The sequence below is a fragment of the Tinamus guttatus genome, unplaced genomic scaffold (genome assembly GCF_059628265.1).
Source record: "Tinamus guttatus ecotype Peru unplaced genomic scaffold, ASM5962826v1 Tinamus_guttatus_pri_ptg000423l, whole genome shotgun sequence".
In the NCBI taxonomy this organism is placed as follows: Eukaryota; Metazoa; Chordata; class Aves; order Tinamiformes; family Tinamidae; genus Tinamus; species Tinamus guttatus.
In genome coordinates, this window is record NW_028288957.1 from 578,020 (window position 1) to 599,152 (window position 21,133).

The 21,133-nt window shown below is 46.5% G+C and overlaps 2 protein-coding genes across 3 annotated transcripts; one reads left to right on the forward strand and one right to left on the reverse strand.

The window, feature by feature from the left end:
* Positions 1-81: 81 nt before the first annotated feature.
* On the reverse strand, positions 82-10,134 carry CDKL2 (cyclin dependent kinase like 2). Its single transcript, XM_088531573.1, has 13 exons — positions 9,909-10,134; positions 7,777-7,971; positions 6,585-6,763; positions 6,009-6,121; positions 5,535-5,674; positions 4,850-4,938; positions 4,435-4,564; positions 3,594-3,886; positions 3,006-3,096; positions 2,226-2,337; positions 1,998-2,104; positions 1,178-1,273; positions 82-530 (listed from the first exon to the last, which is right to left on the reverse strand). Exons 1-12 carry the CDS (start codon positions 10,074-10,076, stop codon positions 1,214-1,216), a joined length of 1,677 nt encoding a protein of 558 aa, XP_088387699.1. The 5' UTR covers positions 10,077-10,134; the 3' UTR covers positions 82-530; positions 1,178-1,213.
* Positions 10,135-12,512: 2,378 nt separating this feature from the next.
* On the forward strand, positions 12,513-20,783 carry SH2D4A (SH2 domain containing 4A). Of its 2 annotated transcripts, XM_088531576.1 has the most exons (11): positions 12,513-12,663; positions 12,849-13,204; positions 14,043-14,202; positions 14,845-15,004; positions 16,789-16,854; positions 17,219-17,357; positions 18,298-18,514; positions 18,822-18,952; positions 19,173-19,234; positions 19,333-19,393; positions 20,560-20,636. In XM_088531576.1, the coding sequence occupies exons 2-10, from the start codon at positions 13,030-13,032 to the stop codon at positions 19,372-19,374; spliced, it is 1,152 nt and encodes a 383-aa protein (XP_088387702.1). In that variant the 5' UTR covers positions 12,513-12,663; positions 12,849-13,029; the 3' UTR covers positions 19,375-19,393; positions 20,560-20,636. The 2 variants fall into 2 exon arrangements, with proteins under 2 accessions (XP_088387702.1, XP_088387700.1); XM_088531574.1 differs by having other exon boundaries at positions 19,173-19,393; positions 20,560-20,783.
* Positions 20,784-21,133: the final 350 nt, after the last annotated feature.

Here is a 21,133-nt window from a genome sequence, read left to right on the forward strand (position 1 = left end):
GAAAAGGAACCGAACACAACTTTGCACATGCTCCTGAGCTCTAACAAGGATTTCAAAGGAAACATTAGGACGTTTGACATCATCCTTCATCCACAAGGATTTTCCATGGTCGTTTTTGTCAAGACAAACACGCTTTCCAACACAGACCAAATAGATCAGCATGATAGAACAAATTCAGCTGCTCTCTTCTTTCTTTGAATAACACCCCTTTGGGAGAGCAGTGATTAGACAAAAGGAAACACTGTCTTCTTCAAAAAACCCTCCAAGCCAACCCCTGTCACACGCCAATAACCACTGCTTCCTTTCTGAGCAACTTCAGTCATGACCTAGCCCTAAGCCAGGACGTCAAATTCTGTTTTGCATGCAAGAAATCGAGCAGCAGCGAGCACTGTGTCCTCAAACGGGCTCCGAGCTGCACCCCATGGCAGCGCATGGCGCTGGCGGAGTGAGGCATCCTCCTCTCCTCTGCACAAACCCTGCAGCATTAGCATCTGGAGCCTCAGCTGGGCTGCTCCTACTGTTTCAACCACCTGCATCAAGAGGAGAAAGACACAGTGACATTACAGACAGGCAAACAAGAACATTCCATGGTGACACCCTTCCTTTACTCTTACTTAGTACATGTCGTTACCTTCCTAAAGCCCTGTTTCACAGATAGGTTGACTGTAGTAGCATTTCTTTTTCCCCATTTATATTGTTGGGATTACTTCTCACCACAATAATTTTTCTTCTTCCTTCAGAGCAGCTATGAGCTATTGCCTCACTTGAATTTTCAAGCACTGAACACACTTGTATGGCGTAAGAGCCATTGCATTTGTACACAAGATGAAAAACAGATTTCAGAGCCAGCACTTGCTCCCTCTCCTCCAAAATGAGAGGGAATGCAGGAGGCCAGTGAAAGGTGAAACAGTGGGGGACATCACAGTTCCGTCTTAAGACATTTACCACAACCAGGACTTCTCCTAAACCTTCTTTCCCTCAGGCCTCTACCTCATGGTGGGAGAACACTGAGCTACCAACAACTAAACTAATACAGTTTAACAAAGTTAAATTGTTGACATAGCTACTTCCATACTGTTAAACTTAGCCCCTACAAAACTCCCAACTAGCAAGAGCATTCATCAATCGATTCACTTGAAAGACAACAGAAGGCTGAAAAGTAGAAAATAAATTTTACCAGTTATTAGCAGGTGTAATCCCAATCTCTGTAAGGTTAGTGCTCAACTCTGGGGAAGGCGGCTTCCGATGCATCCGATATCAAAGTCCCTGACAGCTGCAAATTGGGTAGGAAGAAAAGGGAGAGGGTCAGGTCCATGGTAGTAACAGAGACATCTATCAGTAATTTCCTTCTGGGCACCTTGGCGAGGTCAGCCAAGGTTCTTTCATGAAACTGGACTTCAAAATATATATTTTTTGTTCAACACAAGCTGACAAATCTCAGCTGCACGTAATCATACTGGCAATTTAGAGAATTATACACCTCAAACAACATCTTGATGTTACAGAGCAGCTAATTTCTGAGAGGTGCAATACTTCCTTCTCTCCTTATCCCCATCTCCAATTCTTTCTCTCCCTACTGCACTTGCCCTCTCAACATCTCTCTAATGCAACCTGGACAGTTCTTCTCAAAATTTCCAGCCCTCCATGTCTCCCTTTCCAAATCTGGAAAATCAGGTTCTCTTCCACCTTGATTCAGCCTCCTGAAATAACAAGAACTTCTGGGGTCTGTCCTCTCAGTGAGCATCTTGCATTTGGCTTGTCCCAGAGAGACAAACACATTCCTACCCTGGATGAGTATCATCCAGGACCCTTCTCGCCTTCTGAGTTGAAAGGTTCCAGGCCTTTCAACTGCCTTTCCACAGAGGGCACAGGAGAACCCTATGTAAGTCCTGCTCGTGTTAGGAGGCACTTGGAAACTTGTGCAGCACACTACTCAAACATAGTTTAAAGTCCCGAATGAAAAGGACAAGAAGTAGCACAAAATATTGTGTTGTTACCTGCTGTGAAGACAGATTTGGGTTATGGAGGTCAATGGCAGCAAGGGAGGGGATACGGGACTCCGAAACGGTTTTGTTCTCCTTTTTGTGCAGTCTGGGATTCCACGCTACAAAATGCAACCAAAGCAGACAATGTTAAAGAAGTAAATGCTGACTGGTGTAATGCACACCGTTTCTTGGGATTTGCTTAGGATCTGGGCTTGATTTAAAGGACATCAAAGCTCATACCTTCCACTGCTCTCAGCTCAGGTAGATGATTTAGCTCTGGCAAACGCACGTCAGTCTTGGAGAATTCCCATTTCTTCTTATTTGCTGGAAGGATTGTTTTTTCATTAGAAACCTGCAATGAGGTGAATGATAAAATACCAATCACATACAGATAGAAAAAAAAAGTTACCGTGAAGCTTTAATCTTCAAAGTATATAAGCATAGCAAGATACTACTTTAGCTAGAACTTTCACCAGAACAAGAGTATAAAAGACTCTCTAAACAGATTTAAAGGAATTCATTCTGATCAAAGGTAATCTATACATTAAAAACAAAACTGCCTCAAAACAAACAAACAAACAGAAACCCCCCAAAAACACCCCGGCCACACACACAAAAAAACAAAACAGACACTTAAATGAGACTGCTTTTAAAGATACAAAATATAGCTGGAGGATTGCTTAGCTTAGCTCTCTTTAGAAAGGCAAACATTCCTACGAGCATAGAAGAAATATTGTCTAGTTAATAAGTGCAGTCCAGAGCTTTACAGCTCACTTATTTTCACAAACAATTTGACTGTTTTTATGACTTGAGTAAATAGGGCCCCACCTACACTAAATACCTACCTTAGGAAAAGATCATGGATGAAAGAACTGTAGAAAAAAAAGGGCAGAGAAACATTGTCCTTCTAGTTGGAATTTAAGGGGAAGGCTGCAACAGGAGGAGCTCTTGACGGTAAAGCAAATGCTTAAGTTAAGAATTTATTTTTGCTTTGCCAAGTGGGAAAGAAAGATAACTTACCGATGTTAAGCTGACACTGTAATGGCCTGCTGGAGAATGTTTTCCTCGCTTTAGAAATGGGTTCAAGTATGTTTTACTCTTTTCCTCAACTCTGTAATCAAAAGAGTCCCCATTGCATTATACTAACTTGGGTAATATAAATATACTTATATAAATACAAAAATTAGAAAGAAAAAAAATGAAAAAAACAACAAATGAACTTGAGAGATGCAAACATCTCTGTCTTTAAATACTGAAGAGAGGAGCCCACAAACAGAATATTCTCCATTAGCCCAGTTAACAGAGAAGTTTGAGTCTCAAAGGATAGGACACAATTCAAAGCAGCCACTACCAGAGCAGCTGGGGAAATGTTATCATCTGGGAGTGCTCTGCCAAAACCAGAAACACAAAGAGTCTTTGGGTGCACGGATATTAAGGGCTGCTTGAGGTGAAGCTGGGTTTTTTGACCCAAAAGGTGCTCCTAGCCACACCCTGTCCCAAATCCCCTTCTTGCCCTCCCACATCATCACTCTACATCTTTCTCAGCACATCACAGTTTTTGGGCAACAGGAAAGATGGACACTGCATCTCGTGGCTCAGCTCCTATACCTATAGCTACGGTTCGCAGGCATGGGCCCCATCCCAGCAGTCATCCTCACACCGGCAGTTGTGGCAGAAAGATTCTGGTTGATGGGAGGAATGACTATGCCTGCGTTCTTGGCATAGTCCAAGCTGCTGCTGGAATCCTTCAGGCTGGTTTGAGGAGCTATTTTAAAAGGGTTGATTGCACTGTCGTAGAAGGAGCTCAGGTTGGAAGGTCGCTCTGCCTTCTCCACATCTGCTTTGGAGCGCTTCTCCTTGAACAGCTTTGCCTCTCTGCTCCTTGGCTCAATGTTGAAATCCTGTTTGGAAAAATAAGCACAATGCAGGAACAGGGGAGATAAATATATAAATAAATAAAACAAGAGCCTAAACCTGCATGATTCTGCAAGAATCGATGGAGATTAAAACTGTTTTAAGCAAAAGCTGTTTTCCATCAAGTAGCAGGAGGCTTGTCAGGGTTCTGGTACCTTCTGGAAATAAGTCACCTCACAGTGGGGTAAGGAAGTGATAGAACAGCAGCCATTTCCTGTCATTTCCGAAGAAATGAAATGAGAACAGAGCCATGCCACCTCAAAGTCACTCTGAAGCCCCTAGTCATAGATGACTCAGAGAAAAATATGCAGCTTGGGAAACAGGGCTTTAACACAGGTGAACAGCCTCAGAAAATCATGTTTTGCTTATTCGGCTGACTTGCACTTTTTAATTGATTCTTCCTCCAGCTCTTTTTTTTTCTTGTAAAATGTTTTGTAAAATGTAAAATTTTGCATACAATTTAACTGCAGCACATACCTGCAGGGCATTTTTAAGAGATGAAAGATACAGTCACAGAAAAGAAAGATGGACTAACCTTGATAGCAAGCATTTTTCTTTCTTCTCCCAAACAATCATCTTTGTCCTTTTTACTAATTTTTGATTGCTTTTGTAATTGATGGTCTCTGGCATCCTTCTGAATCTTTAATTTAAGCTCCTGAGCAAATCTATACTCCATATGGAAAAGGAAAATGAAAGGATCCATTAATCAAAAATCATTTGGTGTTCAGCCCAAGCTGCTGTTACAGCTTTTGAAGTAATGAAATAAACTAAGCCTTTTAAAGGAGAAAATCAAACAAGTGGAACATATCCATTAAAAGCTCATTTTAGTTACAAAACCAAGACATTTCAGCAACTTTCAGCCCTGCAAATCCACCATGGTTTCTACAAGTGCCATTTCTTAATTTCCTTCTCCTATTAGCCCGTTTTGAGCAAGAAACAAGCTGTTTTACCTTTCAGCAAATCCATCCTTGTTAAAGAAATCACACTGCAAGAGTTCAGCACAGGATGGCCTTTTGTCTGGGTCAATCTGCAAACATTTCTGGCAAATACATCAGAAACAAAACAAAGGTTTCGATATTTCCAAATGAAGTTGAGAAATAAGCTGCAAAACTCCCAGTTCTAGGGCCTATAACACTGAGATGAGATGTGGCAACTGACCTCCAGAGAAAAAGTTTAATTACTTGCTGTTGCACCCATTTTAATCATTAATGCTTACTAAGACTCCTTCTATAGGGAATACCTATCATGCAAATAGAACACTCTCAGTAAATCTTCCTTATTTTCTGTTACATTTGCTTTGTTCCTTTGGCACTTCAAATACTGCCAATTTGATTTAGTTTATTTCAGTTGCTCAACACACTTGTGCTCCAGAATAGCATGCAAAAGCACAAAAACATGTGCTGGAAGGAGTCTTCAAAACTAATTATGAAGCAGGCATCCTAACTCCCACATTGGCACACAGATGCAAAAACCAAGGTTAAGGCATGTTTGGCCATGGCCACACATAGACCTATCTGCTCACATCGCTTCCATGAGTAGGTGGAGAGAGGGTTGACAGAAAATGTTGCATGAATGCAGCTATGCTAGCCAGGGAAAAGCAAGTAAAAAGGAAAAAAAAATCCCAAAAGAACAGACCTTTGCTAGATCTAGCACTGCAGCAGAAAGCTTGGGATATCGTTTGTCCAGAGGTTTGATGTCCTTCACTTCAGGCAGCCTCACACCAGCAAAGAGGGGATTTTTATGGAACAGCTCTTGGTGCCTTGGAATTAAATTGCCTGGAATCACAGTTAACAGAGCAAGTAGATGGAAGAAACTCAGAACAACCCTGCTGAATATTTGAGAGAGGCTGAAACAGTGGCTGACACAGTGAGCCAGCCCTGCAGTAAGGAATATATTCTGGGTCTTCATTGTTCCACATGTGCACTCTGAATTCATGCTCTACTTACAAGCTTCTGGTTCTCCCTTGGCAAAAGGAGCTAAAAATTCACACCCTCAGAAACTGCTCAGCACCCACTGGGGCCTTTCTCCCCACATTCTCCCCCTTAGTCAAAAGGTATCTGATCCCTTAGCTTGTGGCCAGGCCTTCAGAGCCTGGTGGGGTGTTCTTACCCAGGCACGTGGTGATATGATAGAGCTGGTCGATGTCAGAGTCTCCAGGGAACAAGGGCTCTCCTGTCAGCATTTCTGTCACCAGGCAGCCAATAGCCCATATGTCCACAGCTCTGGAAGAAAAACATTCCAGTTCAGAGGTGCTGGCAAACCCAGATCAGCACAGCTTTGAGCTAAGCCAGACCAGTAAGAGAATCCCACTGATCCCACAGGTTCCATTCAAACAGGAAAAATCCCATTCATCCCTCATAAGTTCATCTCTACAAGGACTGCTATGCACAGGAGAAGTCTATCGTAGTCTATTCCAAAAGTAATTAACATTGGCAGCCAGACAACTGTTATAGACAACAGGAATGGCTCAATGGTCTCTTTGAGCTGGAAAATCCTAGCTCCAACAATAATTAACTCCAGGGTGCTAAAGGAAAAAGAAAACTTTGCAAGCCGCAATGCAGGAAATGTAGAACAGCCTCCCTTCAACCTGTTTGCCCAAGAAGAGCCCTCTGCCTTCCTGAAAAGTGCTTCCACACGTGCCCCAGCACCAGAACTCTTGTGCAGCCTCGCCTGCCAGTCTCTTACTTGCCATACTTGATATCTCCCACCAGCAGCTCTGGGGCTCTGTACCACCGGGTTGCCACATAGTCTGTATAAGCTTCCCCAGAAGCTCCTAATGTGCGGGCAAATCCAAAATCACATAGTTTTATAACTCCGGACTGGGAGACTAAAATGTTCTCTGGTTTAATGTCCCGATGTATTATCTGCACAAGAAAAGCAAGTTAGGAGGAATAACTCACTATTTACACAGAGCAAACCAATTGCTCACCAAAAATAGTAGCTTTTTCACATGCACGAGAAATTACACTTTTGCAGGCATGAAAAATACATGGAGTCTGTAAAATACAGTGATGTACACACAGACAGTGAACAAGTGCAGACTCAAGAGCACGTGTGAATACAAAACCTCCAGTTTTTGCACACAGAAGTGGTTACTTTGGGTACCTCTCTGCATATTTGCTGTGTGTACATTCATCATACGTATTTTACAGATACAGTTTATTATGCTTGAATGGCTTTTACCACCAGTTTAAAAGATGCATAGGTATTATATATAAATAATATATAATATGCAAATTCTATGCATATGCAAATACAAGTATTAGACAAAGATATATATGTTATTTGTAACTGTGTATGTCAGTCGCAAGAGTCGTGCTGAGATCTGTCAAGGCCATGGGCACATCCTGCAGTTAAACATGAAGACTAGTTAGAGAATTCATAGCACAGGGCCAGTTTCCCCAAGTATAAAAAAGAGAAATACATATATACAGTTATGATTAAACTGACAAACTTGTGTTAGAAATAAGCAGTGAATAACAAGAAGCTTAATGCTGAAGAGAAAGAGCAAGCATGTAGATGCTTACATAGACCTTGTGACAAGTGAAATTTTGGAAGAGAGGAAATCTCTCATTGCAAGATAAAGGTAAGCCTCTAGTGAGGTGACAGCAACTTCTGATATACGTGGACTTCTGCAGCCTCCCTCGGGAGCACGCTCACAGATCACTCAGGGAAAACTCGCGGATCGGCTGAGCTCACACTGCCATTTTATACCAGGCCTTCTGCCCTACTTCATTCCCCTTCAGACAAACCTTGCTTTTGCCAAGGAAAGCTTGCTTTTGCCATATTTTGTTAATAAACAGCCCTGATACACATCTCTGCGTCTACTCACTCAAGGTTTTCATAGGTGCAGATTGAAATCCTCATGAGCACTTACATTGTGACTGTGACAGAACGCTATTCCTCTTATGATCTGAAATAAGTATTTCCGAACTCTGCTGTAGTCCAGTCCATTTGGAAATGCCTCGAGGTCATCAAGCACTGTGTGATCCACAAATTCAAACACCAGATACCACCGTTTCTTCTTTTTATACACTTCCAGCAGGTTCACGAGATTCTCATGTCTGAGTTGCTGTTGTAAACAGGAAACAGTTTGTGACAGCATGACAGGATTTATCAGGATAAAATAAGAGATGAGATACTATAACCAAACACTTTCAGCTGCAGCACAGCTGTTGCATTTCTCTGGACTGCTCTACTTGACACAGCAGCCCATTTATTTATACTTAAAATCACTAGCTTTTCAATGTGGACACTTCTTGACATTGCTGTCCCCAGCACTGGAGGTGCAGCAGGAAGCTGCCAGCCTCAGCAGGAGCAAACAGGAGCTGTCATGCCGAGAGCTGGCAAGAATATTTGGAAACATTCCCCTTGTCTAGATCCCATTTACCTAGGAACACAAGTTAATTTCCAACATACCTTGCAGGTGCTACGTGCTTTGACTCCGTAACTAAACCAGGCTTGCCAATAGGCCAGCTACAGTCCACACTCTGTAGACTTGTTTTAACTCAGTTCAAGGCAATGACACTTTTCTCAGCTGGCTGCATCTTAAGCCCCAGCAGGTACATGTTTACTCAAACCTTAGTGCCCACAACTTATAGGGGATGGCAAAGGTCACTTTTTTTTTTCCCCTTCACAGCACAGGAACTACATAAACCATATAAAAAGCAAAGCCAAAAGGGGAAGCAGGAGAAAGAAGATATGACAAAATACAGAGCAACACAGCAAAAATTAACCCTTTTTAGCTAAAACTCTTTGGCATCTTCCCAGACAGATGGGCTACAGCCAAGGAAGAAAATGATGTTTAATAAGCCAAGCCCCACAATAAGACTACAGAGCTTCCCACCACAAGATGCTGCTGAGAAGGAGTCCCCACAGGCTGAAGCACCACTGCACATCTGGGTGACTATGAAAAACATTCACAACAGATACCACACAAGCCACACGCTCCATCAGGAAGGGACATAAGGCCAGTGGGTTCCAGTCTTGGAACTAACCAGTGACTGAGAAAATTGAGGAATTTGATACCTCCTTTTCTCCAGCCTCTTGAAGGCAGGACAAGACTGACAGAAAGGGGTCACATAAATAAATACATAAATAAACCTTTCCTAGAAACACATTTCCACAGCAGCTGAGGCTAGCATCTTGCCTGGCTAAGAGCCTCAGTCAACATCCAGGTTGCCATTCACCCACAGACATGAGAAGCTCAGCGTTTGTCTCTTCTACCTCCAGGAACCTGTTTGCAGTACCCCTGGGTACTTAACACGGAGGGACACCTCAGCTATCACCAAGGGGGAACGGATCCCTTGGAGCTCACTTCCTTTGGCTTTTCCCTGCTTATGTTGGCCACACACAGTTACATTTCCTATCAAGCCAGGGCCAGCCAGGCGCAGCCAGAATAACACTTAGCCAAAGGGAAATGCAGCTCCGCTGGAATGTGGCTCAAAGGCCAAACAAATCTACCATGGCATGGCTGCTTGTGGAAATACAAACTGCACCTGATCAAGTCAAATCAAATTTGTTTTTTCTCCTTTTTCTTTCTCATTTATATAATTTAAGCTGTTGACAAGTAGATCTGACTGCGTTCTCCTTCTAGAGAAGCTTTCTCAACGGACTCCATGCCTGAAAGAATTACCCTATTCTAGCACTTCTCTGGGCAAACACCACTTCCTAGGAGATTCTGAAGGCAGCCACAGCAAGCAATTTCTACCCAAACTCCCAAACCAAAGCCACCTTCCACAGGTAGAATGGACCCAAACCCACCATCTTTGAACAAGACACAGGTTTATCACAAGGCAGATCACCAACATAAATTTAATATTCTGCTTTACGGCTTTATTTGCCTTCAAGAGACACTTAAACACATTACCAGTGTAATGTGTGAGGTGCAGTACAAAACACACACATCAGAGGTGCCCTGAGCATGGCTGAAGCTGCCCATGAGCAGCACGCAGGATGCAGCTGCCTTCATTCACCAAGAGGGCCGCGCAGCCCCGCAGTCTCGCTTACCTTCAGCAGTTTGATCTCCCGCAGGGCCATCTTTTTCACCGTTGCATCATCCTCGCTTTCCAGGAACTTCTTGACCGCGACAATCTGCCCGCTGTCTTTGTTTCGGCATTTGGTCACCACCCCGTAGCTGCCTTCCCCCACGAGACCGAGAGCCTGGTACTTCTCCATAGCCGGGGCTTTCCCTCTGCGGAAGGCCAGGGAGAAGGAATTAAATAACACGGGCCGCTATAGAAAATAAAGAGGCTCCGAGCTGCTCGTCGCAGCTCGGCCCTCTCGCCTCCCCACACATCGCCCGCCGCCTCCGGGGCGGTGCTGGAAGGCGGCGGATCCGGCCGAGCGCTACGCGTAACCGAGGGCAACCGCAACCGCCGCGCTTGCCACACCGCTCCGCCGCCAGGCCCAACGGCCGCCGCGCGCCGCTTGCCCCGCACCCCGGCCGTAACGGCCGCCGCGCGACGCTTCCCCCCGCACCCCGGCCGTAACGGCCCCCGCAGCGACCTCACCGCAACGCTCAACGGCCGCCGCGCGCCGCACCTGCCGTGCGGTAACGGCCGCCGCGCGCTCCTCCCCTCACGTCCCTCAGCGCAACGGGCCCTCGCGCCGCAGGCGGCCGCCGTGAGGCGCCCGTTGGGCGGCTCTGAAGCGCCCTGCAGCCCCGCGCCGCGGCTGGAGGGGGCGGCGGTGGGGAGGAGGGACGTTCCCGTCCCGGCGCCTTGGCAGAAGTGAGTAGTGGAAGGATCAGGCTTCGTGTGTCGGCTTTGCTCCCCGGCTCGGAGCAGGCTGTGGAGCCGAGGAAGGGATGTGGAGGCCTGCGCCCTCCCTGCCGCTGCTGCCGGGGCTGTCCCCGGTGCTGCCTTCCCCCGGGTGCCCTGCTCCTTGCTCTGCACCCTGGCCATGGAGCTGAGGAGCTCTCTGGCTCAGCACTTCTCCCTCACAAGCACCTGGCACAAAGGGACCCTATATTTAACTACAGTCTCTTCGACCAAAAGGAGGATTTATTATTAATAATATTATTATTATTACTATAATTATCATTATCATTGTTTAACTTTTCGAGGTCTTCAAATCTTTGGTGAGGATTTAGGCACAGTAATATGCCTCTCAAGAGTGCCAGATCACTCTTTTCAGTGCTGTTCAGAAGCAATAGGTTTCAAAGGGAGAAAAGCCAGGGCTGAGAGCCCTTTTTCAGGAGTGAAATACTCAATGACCTCCACTTCCTCATTGTCCTTTCTAAACATTTGGACCGTTTGTCCTTTCTAGTGAGCTAGTGTCAAGGGTTGTGTTCTGAGGTGCCTCACTCACGTGAGTACGTGACCTTGTCGTGTTTGGCGCTGAGCGTGGATGTGCACGTGGATGGTGATCCCAGAAACTACCGTTCCTTATTTTTCCAAGAGAAGGATGGTGGGGGGGAGAAGAGGAAGTGGTATTTGATTGAAAACAATGGAGTAACTTAAAATAAGAAAGCAGCACAGCAAAACATCCTCCTTGCGCTGGACACAACTTACCAAGAAAGCTAAGTAAGCAAACAAAGAGGGAATCTCTCAGAGTCAGTTCTCTTTGCCCCGCTGTGGAGACATGAGGCTCCCTCGTCATGCATAAAGGGGCTCAGACCCACTGGGTTGCTGTGACAGGGACCATGTCCGAGTGAGAATAAAACCCTGCGCTCCGCCTGGTGATGGGTAAGACCTGGCTAGTTTCCTGTCAACACAAGTGGAAAGGCACCTGCTGAGTTCAAAGAAACCCGACTGGGCTGCTGTGGACCATCTTCTCAGCAAGGGGAAATAATTCCTGATGGCACCTCTGCAGCTTTTTGGAGCTGAGCTGACGACCAGCTCAAAGAAGGTGCTCTTTATTCAAAGCAAGGTGGCTTCAGCATTTTCCATTTTTTTTTTGTAATCCCCTTTTTATGGCAAACACCATTCCAATAAAAGTTTCTTGCATTTTTCTCTTCTTTTATTCATCTTTGAATTTTGTGAGTTCAGTGTTTTGTAACATTTTCTGTAAGGAGTTATGTGCAGTATTTTGAAGAAAATGCCTCCCAGCAAATCCGTCCAAGCACTGCCATTCAACTTAATTGCTATTTTATTTTACACTCTCTTATGTGCTTTATGGAAGTAAAGTATAACAAGTGTGTATGTATGTGTGTCCATCTATTATTTGCTTGGAGAACTTTTCCCTCAGCGAAATGAGGGACGAGGGTGTCACAGGGGGAGGAAGCCCTCTCAGCGCTTCAGTGGGTAACGTGTGACCTGTCGTGCGTGGAGGGACTTAGGAGCAGGAATTCATGCCAGCTCTCCTTGCAGCGATTGCATTTTGAAGTCCTTATTGATGTTTCTCCTATTAATAGCAGCAGGATTTTGAGGAGCTCAGAGAGGAGCCAGATGTCCAGCAGCCCACTGAAGGGCTCTGTGCAGCTGAGGTTGCCGTTTCCTTCAGAGGGAGCTCAGCCCATGAGTCAAGTTACAATTTAGTTCAGGCTATCCCAAAATTCCCACCAGGCAGCCCCTGTCCCCTTCAGAGAGGAGCTGAAAGCCCTCCCAATCTTTTTTTTTTTTTTTTTTTTTTTTTGGGGTGGGGCGGGAAATGAGAGGAGCTGAACTTAACCTGACGCTGCCCAGTTTTGAAGTGTTTCCGCTTTTGAAGGTGGAAAGTCCTGGGCTCATTGATCCCTTGCCCAGCAGGAATGTTTGCCTGGGCACGGACAAGCCCCACCTCTGCTGACAGTAACACGCAGCTCTCTCCCTGTTTTGATACGGTATCAGCTCGATTTATCAGGGCATGCACACAACCTGCACCCTCCAGAACACTCTTCCCTTCTGGCCAGAGCAGGTGGGGGCTCTGTGTGAGCTGAGCTCACCTCTTATTTCCAGGCATCTTAAGAGCAGGTTTCAAGCCCTCATTTACTTTTTTCTTTTTTTCTTTTTTTTTTTTTTCTTTCAGTCTGTGCAGGAAGTCTGAGCTATAAAAAAGTTACCGAGATAGAAGTGTAATTACGCTGGCACGCCTGCATTCCTGCTCCGGGCTCAGGCGGGGACGGACACCTCCTCGTCAGCGCCGACACGCTCCGGCTGGGAAGAACTGACCCCTGGAGATCCTTGGTGTGCAACCGAAACCTCCAGCCATGCTGAAACAGATATTATCGGACATGTACATTGACCCTGAGCTGCTGGCAGAACTCAGTGAGGAGCAGAAGCAGATCCTCTTCTTCAAGATGAGGCAAGAGCAGATCAGACGGTGGAAGGAAAGAGAAGCTGCTGCAGACAAGGTTCCAGCCAAGAAGCCACCCCTGAGAAAAGGTAAGTTGCTCCCTAGGTAGAGGGGGCAACGTGGCCCCAGAGTCATTTCTTTACCTAGGGCCATATAATAGTCATCTTCCCAAACAGTAACAAAACTCGTCTCCCATGGGGGTACTTCTGGATAGGCATCCAGCTCATTTCACCCTCTTGCCCAGGAGCAGGCACTCTGTCCTTCACCAAGTCACCAATTCCCCTTTCCTGGGAAGACACCATTTATTTGTCCCTTGGGACACGAGATGCACCAGCGCCTCGCTGAATGTAGCTTCCGAATCTGTGTTTAAAATAACCATGGATGTGAATGCGTGTCCTGGAGCGCTAGCAACAAGCCTGTGACATATGGGAACTTGGTGTTACCTGGGCTCTTGAGACCCGAAATCCCTTTGCCTGGATTATGGAGCATGCTGGCTCACAGCCATCAGGAAGGCAGCTCTTCCTCCAGGCACCTCCTCCTACCTTCTCCCTGTGAAGGTATCCCAGCCTCACACAGTCCTCTGGCAAGGAATTACAGGAAGAAAGGAAATGGTGGTACCTCCTTCCTTGCTTTTGGGCTCAGAAGCACCTCCTGTATTGACTGAGAATAACCCTGGCTCTGGCATTGCAAAATGAACTGTGAAATTAAAAGGGGATGTGGGTCTGTGCTCTGTGCCAAGCCAGCTTCTAACATGGGGGGCACTAAACCACCTACAACTCCCTGGCCACAGATGCCCCCTTGCTTTGTGCCACATAAAGTGTGTTAAGAAAGGCGCTGCCAGCGGCAACAACCAGAAGGGCACAGATACGTGGGATGCATGGGGTGGCTGAGCAAACAGCAGCAGCCAAAAGGCTCCTTCTCTTCCAGCCAGCGGGAAGTCAGTGAAATGGAAGCTCGGGGCCGACAACGACGTCTGGGTCTGGGTGATGGGGGAGCATCCGTCAGATAAATCGTACGCTGCCATCTGTGAGGAGATCCAGGCCGAAAGGGCAAGGCGGCTAGAGAGCGAGCAAGGCAGGGAGGCCAGGTAAGCAGCCCCACGCTGGGGACTTGGCAGGTGGACATGGAGGAAGGGGACATCTCTAGAAGCCCAGGCTGCAGTCTCCGTGGTGGAGGCTCCCCACGTTGCTCTGGGAATTCTCTCAAGGAAGTGGGTGGACAGGTCTAACACCCACCCTTGCAGCCACCCTGAGCCCTTTGTACAATCCTGCTTTGTTTTCCTTTGATTTCTGCTCCCGGGCCAGGCAGCGGGTAGTTAACACGGTCCCACTCCACTTGGGAACAAAGAGCCAGGGAAACGTCAGCTTTCTGTGAGCACACCCGACCCTGGAGCAGACTCAACATCCGGCCAGGGCCTGCCCTGGCCATTCAAGTCCCCGCTCGTATCCCTGTGGTGCGGCAGCCTCTGGAGATCACAGGAGATGATACATGTGTTATTGCAGTGGGTGAGGTGTTTGGATTGTACTGATTCATCAACAGGTGGCTGTGTACAGCTGGACGACAGCTACTCACAATGACTAACAACTGGAACTATTCCTTCCCTCTGGCTTGGAGATAGGATAACCGCGGCCCGCACAGCCGGGCTCTGCTCACATCTCATTTCCTCTCCCCTGCTTAGGTAGCTCCCAGTTATTCCCCTGGATTCCCAGGTGTCTCCTTTGCATTTCAGAGAGACTGACTCTTCTGTCAGCTGGTCTCAGCATCCACAACCAGGTGTCCTGGGTGGGATGGATGTTTCCAGGAACAATAAAAGCAGCGTGGAGAAGCAGAAGGAAGAGGAGAGCAAAACAACCGCTACTACAATAGGGAAAAACTTGGGGCTCAGAGAGGTACTTTTCCCCTTTCCTCCTATTCAGAAGTCATCCCTTGGAGAAATGGGAAGGGCAGTAAAACCTGATTACTAATAAAGGGAAATCTGAAAAAGAACTAGCCAGCAGCCTCTTAAAGGGTCCTTTCTTCGGCAGTCATTGAAGAAGCTGTCTTGGTGCCAGCGGACAAGTTGCCTCTGGGTTTTTTTGCATGTGTTCTCCATGGCTAAAGTGAGGGTTTGAGCACTTCCTCTCCTGCTCTCTTGCTCCTCAGGCAAGATCAGGGAGGCCAGATCATCTTTTCCGATAAAAGATCAGGAGAGGGTGATACTACGAACAGATAATTAAAGAATTAGAAGATGGTTTATGACCTTGACAGGACAGCTCAAAATGCAGCTGACTAAAGTGTCTGCTTTGCTGTTTCATTACAGGAAGGTTTTCTCAAGTAATGAATAAATGTGTACTCTTAAAATGACTCAAAACAAAAAACACACAAAAAAAGCTTTTTGTCGAGAATCATCTGAGGAAAAGAGACAAGTGGAATTATCTACCAATATAACCAGAGAGGAATAGGAATATTCTACAAATTTAATGGGAAAAGTCCCGTCTTGTTCAGCGGGATTTTAATTCAACCTTTTTGCTGCTAACTTGTATGACTGTTTCTTATTTTCATTATACAGCCACTCTGCATTTCAGTATAAAATCAAGCTAATTGAAGGCTGAGTTTTGGCAAAATGCTTCTCTCCCTGATTTCAGATACTGAAGAGAACTTGGCTGTTGTGTGCTGCTGGCTCCTTTATCAAAAGCTTCTGAATCACATTATTTTTTTAGCATTGTTTGCTGGAGTTGAGCAACTATGTGAGGAATCTTTTTTTTTTTTAATTTTTTTTTTCCTTTTAAAGGAAGTTGTTAGTCACAGCTGGAGAGAAAGCAGCTTTTAAAAAACACACTCCCCACACAAATACACACGCACACAGCCACCACCAAAACCAAGATCCTTTCAAGGCCCTTCAAAAGGAAGGAGCAGGTCTGCCTTGGTATCTTTCTTCCTGTCATGATATTATTAGTTGTATTCCCAGGTTTCTGTTGGAAGGAGGATTCAGGCTGAAGAGCAAGGCCTGGGAGATGGGAGAGTTTCTCTGATCCACCCATTGCAGCAGTTTCTCTGAGATCTAGTTACCTTTTAACTGTACCTGAGAGAACTGTGCATTCTGTGTGTTTTGCTGTAGGCGATGTGGGTCTGAGATAAGAAAACAAGCAGTTTCACTCCCTTTTTAACTTCCTAGTTCTCTTTCAAGGAGAGGGAAGCTGGAACCCTGTGTTAATATTAAATATTAGCCAAATAGATGATGACGCTATAACAAAGCCTGTCCTTGGTAAGCGGTGTAGTACAGTTAACACATCACTCATTGCTCTGTGGGAGGCAGTCCGGGCTGAATGAAGGGTCAGCGTGTGTTTGCTCAAAGATAAGTCTGACTATTTCTCTTAAAAGGCAAGTCTTGGCTACTGGCTTCTGCCAGGGCAGCTAAACTGGTTTGCAGGGGAGCAGGAACGGGAGATACGCAGCTGGTTGGGTCAGTCCCACATGTCGGGGTTTGCAACACCAAGGCAAAGTGGCGAACGAGCATGGGCAGGTAAAGCACTCCATGACAGGTTCTGGCAGCGTTTGCTTTGTGTAGAGGGAAGCTTTACGGCCTGCAAATCCCTCAAATGCTCATTGGGGATTTTTGGCAAAAAGCTCCAAAAAACAATGACAGTCCTGAAGCTGTGTCCCTTTCTCACTGCGCCTTCTTTTCTGTGCCCAGAGGGAAGCCAGGGGAGTTCACCAGATGCTGGCCGACTGCTACAGGAGGAAGTGGGGTTTCCAGCAGGTAAGCAGTCAGCTAGGATGCTCCTAAGACATCAGGTCAGGCCCACACATTATCCTGGAAGCCCTGCCAGCCTCCTAGCCTCATCCAGGCTGAACGGGTCGGACCCCTCACCTCTTGGACCCGTTTCAGGCAGTGTTGCCACAGCAGACTGGGGAGTGAAAAGGGGAGGGGATCCTGGCATTTCTGATGGGCTGTTTTCCCCTCCTTTTCCCCTTGTAACCTGCAGTAAAGAAAGAGGGTTTGGATTGAGGAATCACAGGGGTTCATGCTGCAGAATGGAGTTCCCAGTATTTGAAGACCAGCTAAAAAGCAGGACTAAAATCTAGGCTGGGGCCACGCACTGAACATATTGCTTCTTTCCTAGACTAAGGAAGCACAGAAGGAAAATGAAGAAGGAGAGACCACAGCCTCTAACAAGACACCACCACAGAGAGGTGCAAGTTTGGAGAGCCAGAGCACGCTGCAGAAATCAGACGAGACTGAGCCTGAATGGCAAGAATCCTGTAAGGTCTTAGGCTGATCTTTCCTTCTGGGGCTCCAGTAACCTTAAGGCTCTACGCGGTCATGTCAATCATTCTCCTGCATAAATGGAACCAGATATTCTGTCAGGGAGTGGACAGCACTGCCAAGAAATATAATTCTGTATTATCAAAACACAACACTTAAGACTAGAGTTGGGCCAGGACATGGACTGTAATGAATCTAGAGGACAGGAAAGAACATGGCAGACACTAGGAGACTGTAACATCCATTACTGCTGCCAGAAACTTTCTGAAATTCCTATTTAAGTTATTTCACATTTTGTTTTCTAGGATCTCCCAGAGAAACCAGTACTTTAAAGGCAATTTTAAAAAATGGTATAATCTAAAAAGGTCTTTTTATTTGATTCCTTTTCTGGAGTCTTGTTGTCCAGCTTCCACAGATGAAACATCACAAGCTTGGTGTGTAAAAAATACTGAGAAATGCCCTCACACTTTGCTTACCTTTTGTTCTTCTACCCAGATTCAGATTCTGCTCCTTGCATCCTCCCCTCCTGGGGAGAAATAATATTGAAGGAAAACTGAATGCATTTCTTCCCTAGTTCCTCCCTTGCTGCTCAGTAGATGGCAATGCTCTCCTACCGATTGCTTTCACTTCAAGACAGGGGTTTTATTTTTCCTAATAAAAATATCCCAGGCCGACTACAAAAGGAAGAAAAAACTGGCCTAACTGACAGGCTGGTCAGTTAGGTAACTGAGCTGGTAACTCCTATAGACTCCAGAATGAGCTACCACACTCTCATCAACCTGGATATTCAAGGCAGCTTTTCATCAATTAAAAAATTACCCAGCCCAGTTCTCTGCTTTCCATAAAAGCAAGCAGGGAGACAGCTAAGAGGCAGCAAGTTTGAAAGTTCCCTGCATTTCCACTCATGTGGGACTCTCTCTCTTTTTTTTGTTTCAGTGCGGAAATCCAAGGCAGCAGATGAGAAGAGACGCTCACTGGCCCAGCAAGCCAGGGATGACTACCGGAGGCTTTCGTTGCAGGGCATCCGCAGGGGAAGGCAGGGAGACGTTTCCAAGAGTGCCGGGGCAAGCAACCAGAGTCCGCTCCGGTACCCGCCTCTCCCACCCAAGCCTGCGCTTATACCTCCTGCCCCGGCCAACGGAAGAGCAACCAGGTAAGGAAACCTGCACATCCCTAGGGGAAGGCAAGGGCAGAAGTGCCGGGATTCTTCTGCTGCAGCAAGAAGGTGAGAAAGGCTGGCCTTTTTCACATGGAGCAGATGGACTGGGGGGAAAAATACAGAGCCTAGACCACTGCAGAGCCCCCCCCCAGGCCAGTTAGACAGGAGTCCTGCTCCTTTGGCTCTCCTCTTCTTGGTAACAGCTCCTTCCGAAACCACCCAGCTAACCCTATGGCACTGAGCTTTTAGAGAGTCCAGATACTTTCTTCACAAATTCACGATGACAGTCTTTTTGTTACAGGAAAGAGGGCATCCACAGGACAGTGTCCAATTCCACTGAAAAAAGCATCATTAAGTGGTTCAAGGAGGAGCAGTTTCCTCTCCGAGCCGGCTATGAGAGAACAAGGGACACAATCGCGCCTTGGTTCCACGGTGAGTCCTGGCCATTCTGCCCATAGGAATATGGTTCAAATTCCCCTAGCGTTACGACAACGGACAAGCTCAGGTGTCACAGCAGAGGTCAGATCTTCAAAATATCCTGTACCCATTTGAGTTTGACATAAAATAGACTGAACCGCTATGTCCTGAATCCCAAATAACACATACCTAATAGGGATATATCCCTTGGATTTTGTGTCTTGGTTTTCAACAGGTATCCTAACCTCCAAGAAAGCAGAGGACCTGCTGAGTAAAGCAATGCCTGGGAGCTTTCTGGTCCGTGTGAGTGAAAAAATCAAAGGATACGTGCTCTCCTACCAGTCTGTGCAGGGATGTAAACACTTCCTTATTGATGCCTCTGGTGATTCCTATAGCTTCCTTGGAGTGGACCAGCTACAACATTCATCACTGGCTGACCTTGTTGACTACCACAAGGTGAATCTCTAGTAATACGCTCATTAACTACTTTTTTTAATTGCCTCAGGGCATTTTAAGACAAAAAGGGAGAGATTTGGTTGTCATCACATTTATGTCATCACATAAAGCTATTTTAGCTATCATTGGGTATCCTATGTGCTGTTCCAGAAGGGTGCAGCTCTCCCTGTAAGAAGTCCCACATTTTATGTGCTGTCCTATGGGGATGTCTAGGGCATCTCAAATGTTTAGGAACCGGAATTGTTCCATTACTCTCTCCAAAGTGTGCAGAACACTTGGCACCTGGGGCTCAGATTACCACATGCTATTTAATACAAATGCTGATTAGGTGGCAGTGGCAGAATTACTCAGACTGCGTTTCGGTATCTCTCTGTTGTTGGGTGTCACAGCAAGTTCTACAGGCAGAAAATATCACCCATCTCTACCTTCAGAATAAAAGACAACAAGGTCTCTCAATAGTTTTAAAACAGAAAAGACATGATGTTGAGTATGCCACGTTGCACATAATGAAAGGCAAAGGCGGCTTCTTTATGTTTCTTTCCATGTCTGCTTCCCAGTGTGGGCTGAATTCTTGAAAGCAAGAGCTAGACAGCTAGTGCTGCCCCATCCAGTTTGAAGTCAGGATGGATACGTCTATGTTAAAGACAGAATTAAACCCACAGGAAGCTCCTGTGTTTGAACAGGGCTCATGTGAGAAGGGGGCACACATCCCTTCCAGGATCTACCCTTGGCATTTGTGATGCCAGGATAGCATTCCTGATGGCCAAAGCCAGATGGTGACACTCCTGCACCTGCGACCGCGCTAGCACACAGCACACCGGGCTTGCGGCCCTGCTTACCTGCTCGCTGCACAGTCCCCACCCCAGCCCTCTGCAGACAGGGCGGCCTTTCACACTCTACTGAGCTGAGTTTGCCTACAAAATAAACACAGCTCTTCCCAAGAGCTGCCAGAATCCTGCTCTGCGTGATTGCACAGCGCACAAATACTCTTCTGTGAAGGCAGCTGTTTCCCCTGAGTTCCCTGAGCTCTAACACACAGTGAGATAATCAGGTCCTCAGGCTAACAGCAGCTTGAGACCACTGCCTCTTCCAGGAATTTTGGGACAGATCAGGGGCATAGTGGCCTATTTTGAAGGTAGCATTTTAACTGTATCCTCTGTCAACAGGAGGAGCCCATCACTTCTTTGGGGAAGGAGCTGCTGCTTTACCCATGTGGCCAAGAGGACCAAGAACCCGATTACCTGGCTCTCTTTGAATGAAGCTCCCACTCTCGCTACGCAACCCTGAGCCTGTTTCCATAAAGACTCTGCTTCGACGTACAGCTGCCGACGCTTACCTGAAATTGCTGCCATAAGCACCTCTATTTCAAATCCTTCATAGCAAAGCTGTGGGAGGATAAGGGCTGTTGTGGGCTTGTCCTAGCAGCTGAACCAAAGGATGCAGCAGCCCAGCACATTACAAAACACCCAGATGCAATGCACACATCAGAGTGCATTACAGGACAGAGCAATCAGTTGCATGGGGACATGCTGCCACACATTTTCCAGGCGTTTTTGTGGGTCCCTGGGGGGTGACTATGCTCGAGCTGCCTCTTGCTCTGGAAACGCCTCTTGTGTAACATCTGGGAGAGAGATCGCTACCTACAATGCAGTATCATACCTTCCCAAGGGCACAAAACAACCCGCAGAGGTGGATCAATCTTGGGAGTAAATTGCTGCATGTAAAGCTTAATCATGTAAG

What these genes read in the sequence shown, in the direction of transcription:
- CDKL2 (XM_088531573.1), bottom strand. Translation starts at nt 10,076, where the DNA reads ATGGAGAAGTACCAGGCTCTCGGTCTCGTGGGGGAAGGCAGCTACGGG. An exon ending in TCATATCACCACGTGCCTGG is followed by an intron (nt 5,675 to 6,008) that starts GTAAGAACACCC and finishes CTGTGATTCCAG; the next exon opens with GCAATTTAATTCCAAGGCAC. An exon ending in AAGGATGGATTTGCTGAAAG is followed by an intron (nt 4,565 to 4,849) that starts GTAAAACAGCTT and finishes TATGGAGTATAG; the next exon opens with ATTTGCTCAGGAGCTTAAAT.
- SH2D4A (XM_088531574.1), top strand. Translation starts at nt 13,030, where the DNA reads ATGCTGAAACAGATATTATCGGACATGTACATTGACCCTGAGCTGCTG. An exon ending in GAGCAAGGCAGGGAGGCCAG is followed by an intron (nt 14,203 to 14,844) that starts GTAAGCAGCCCC and finishes TTTGCATTTCAG; the next exon opens with AGAGACTGACTCTTCTGTCA. An exon ending in GGAAGTGGGGTTTCCAGCAG is followed by an intron (nt 16,855 to 17,218) that starts GTAAGCAGTCAG and finishes CTTCTTTCCTAG; the next exon opens with ACTAAGGAAGCACAGAAGGA.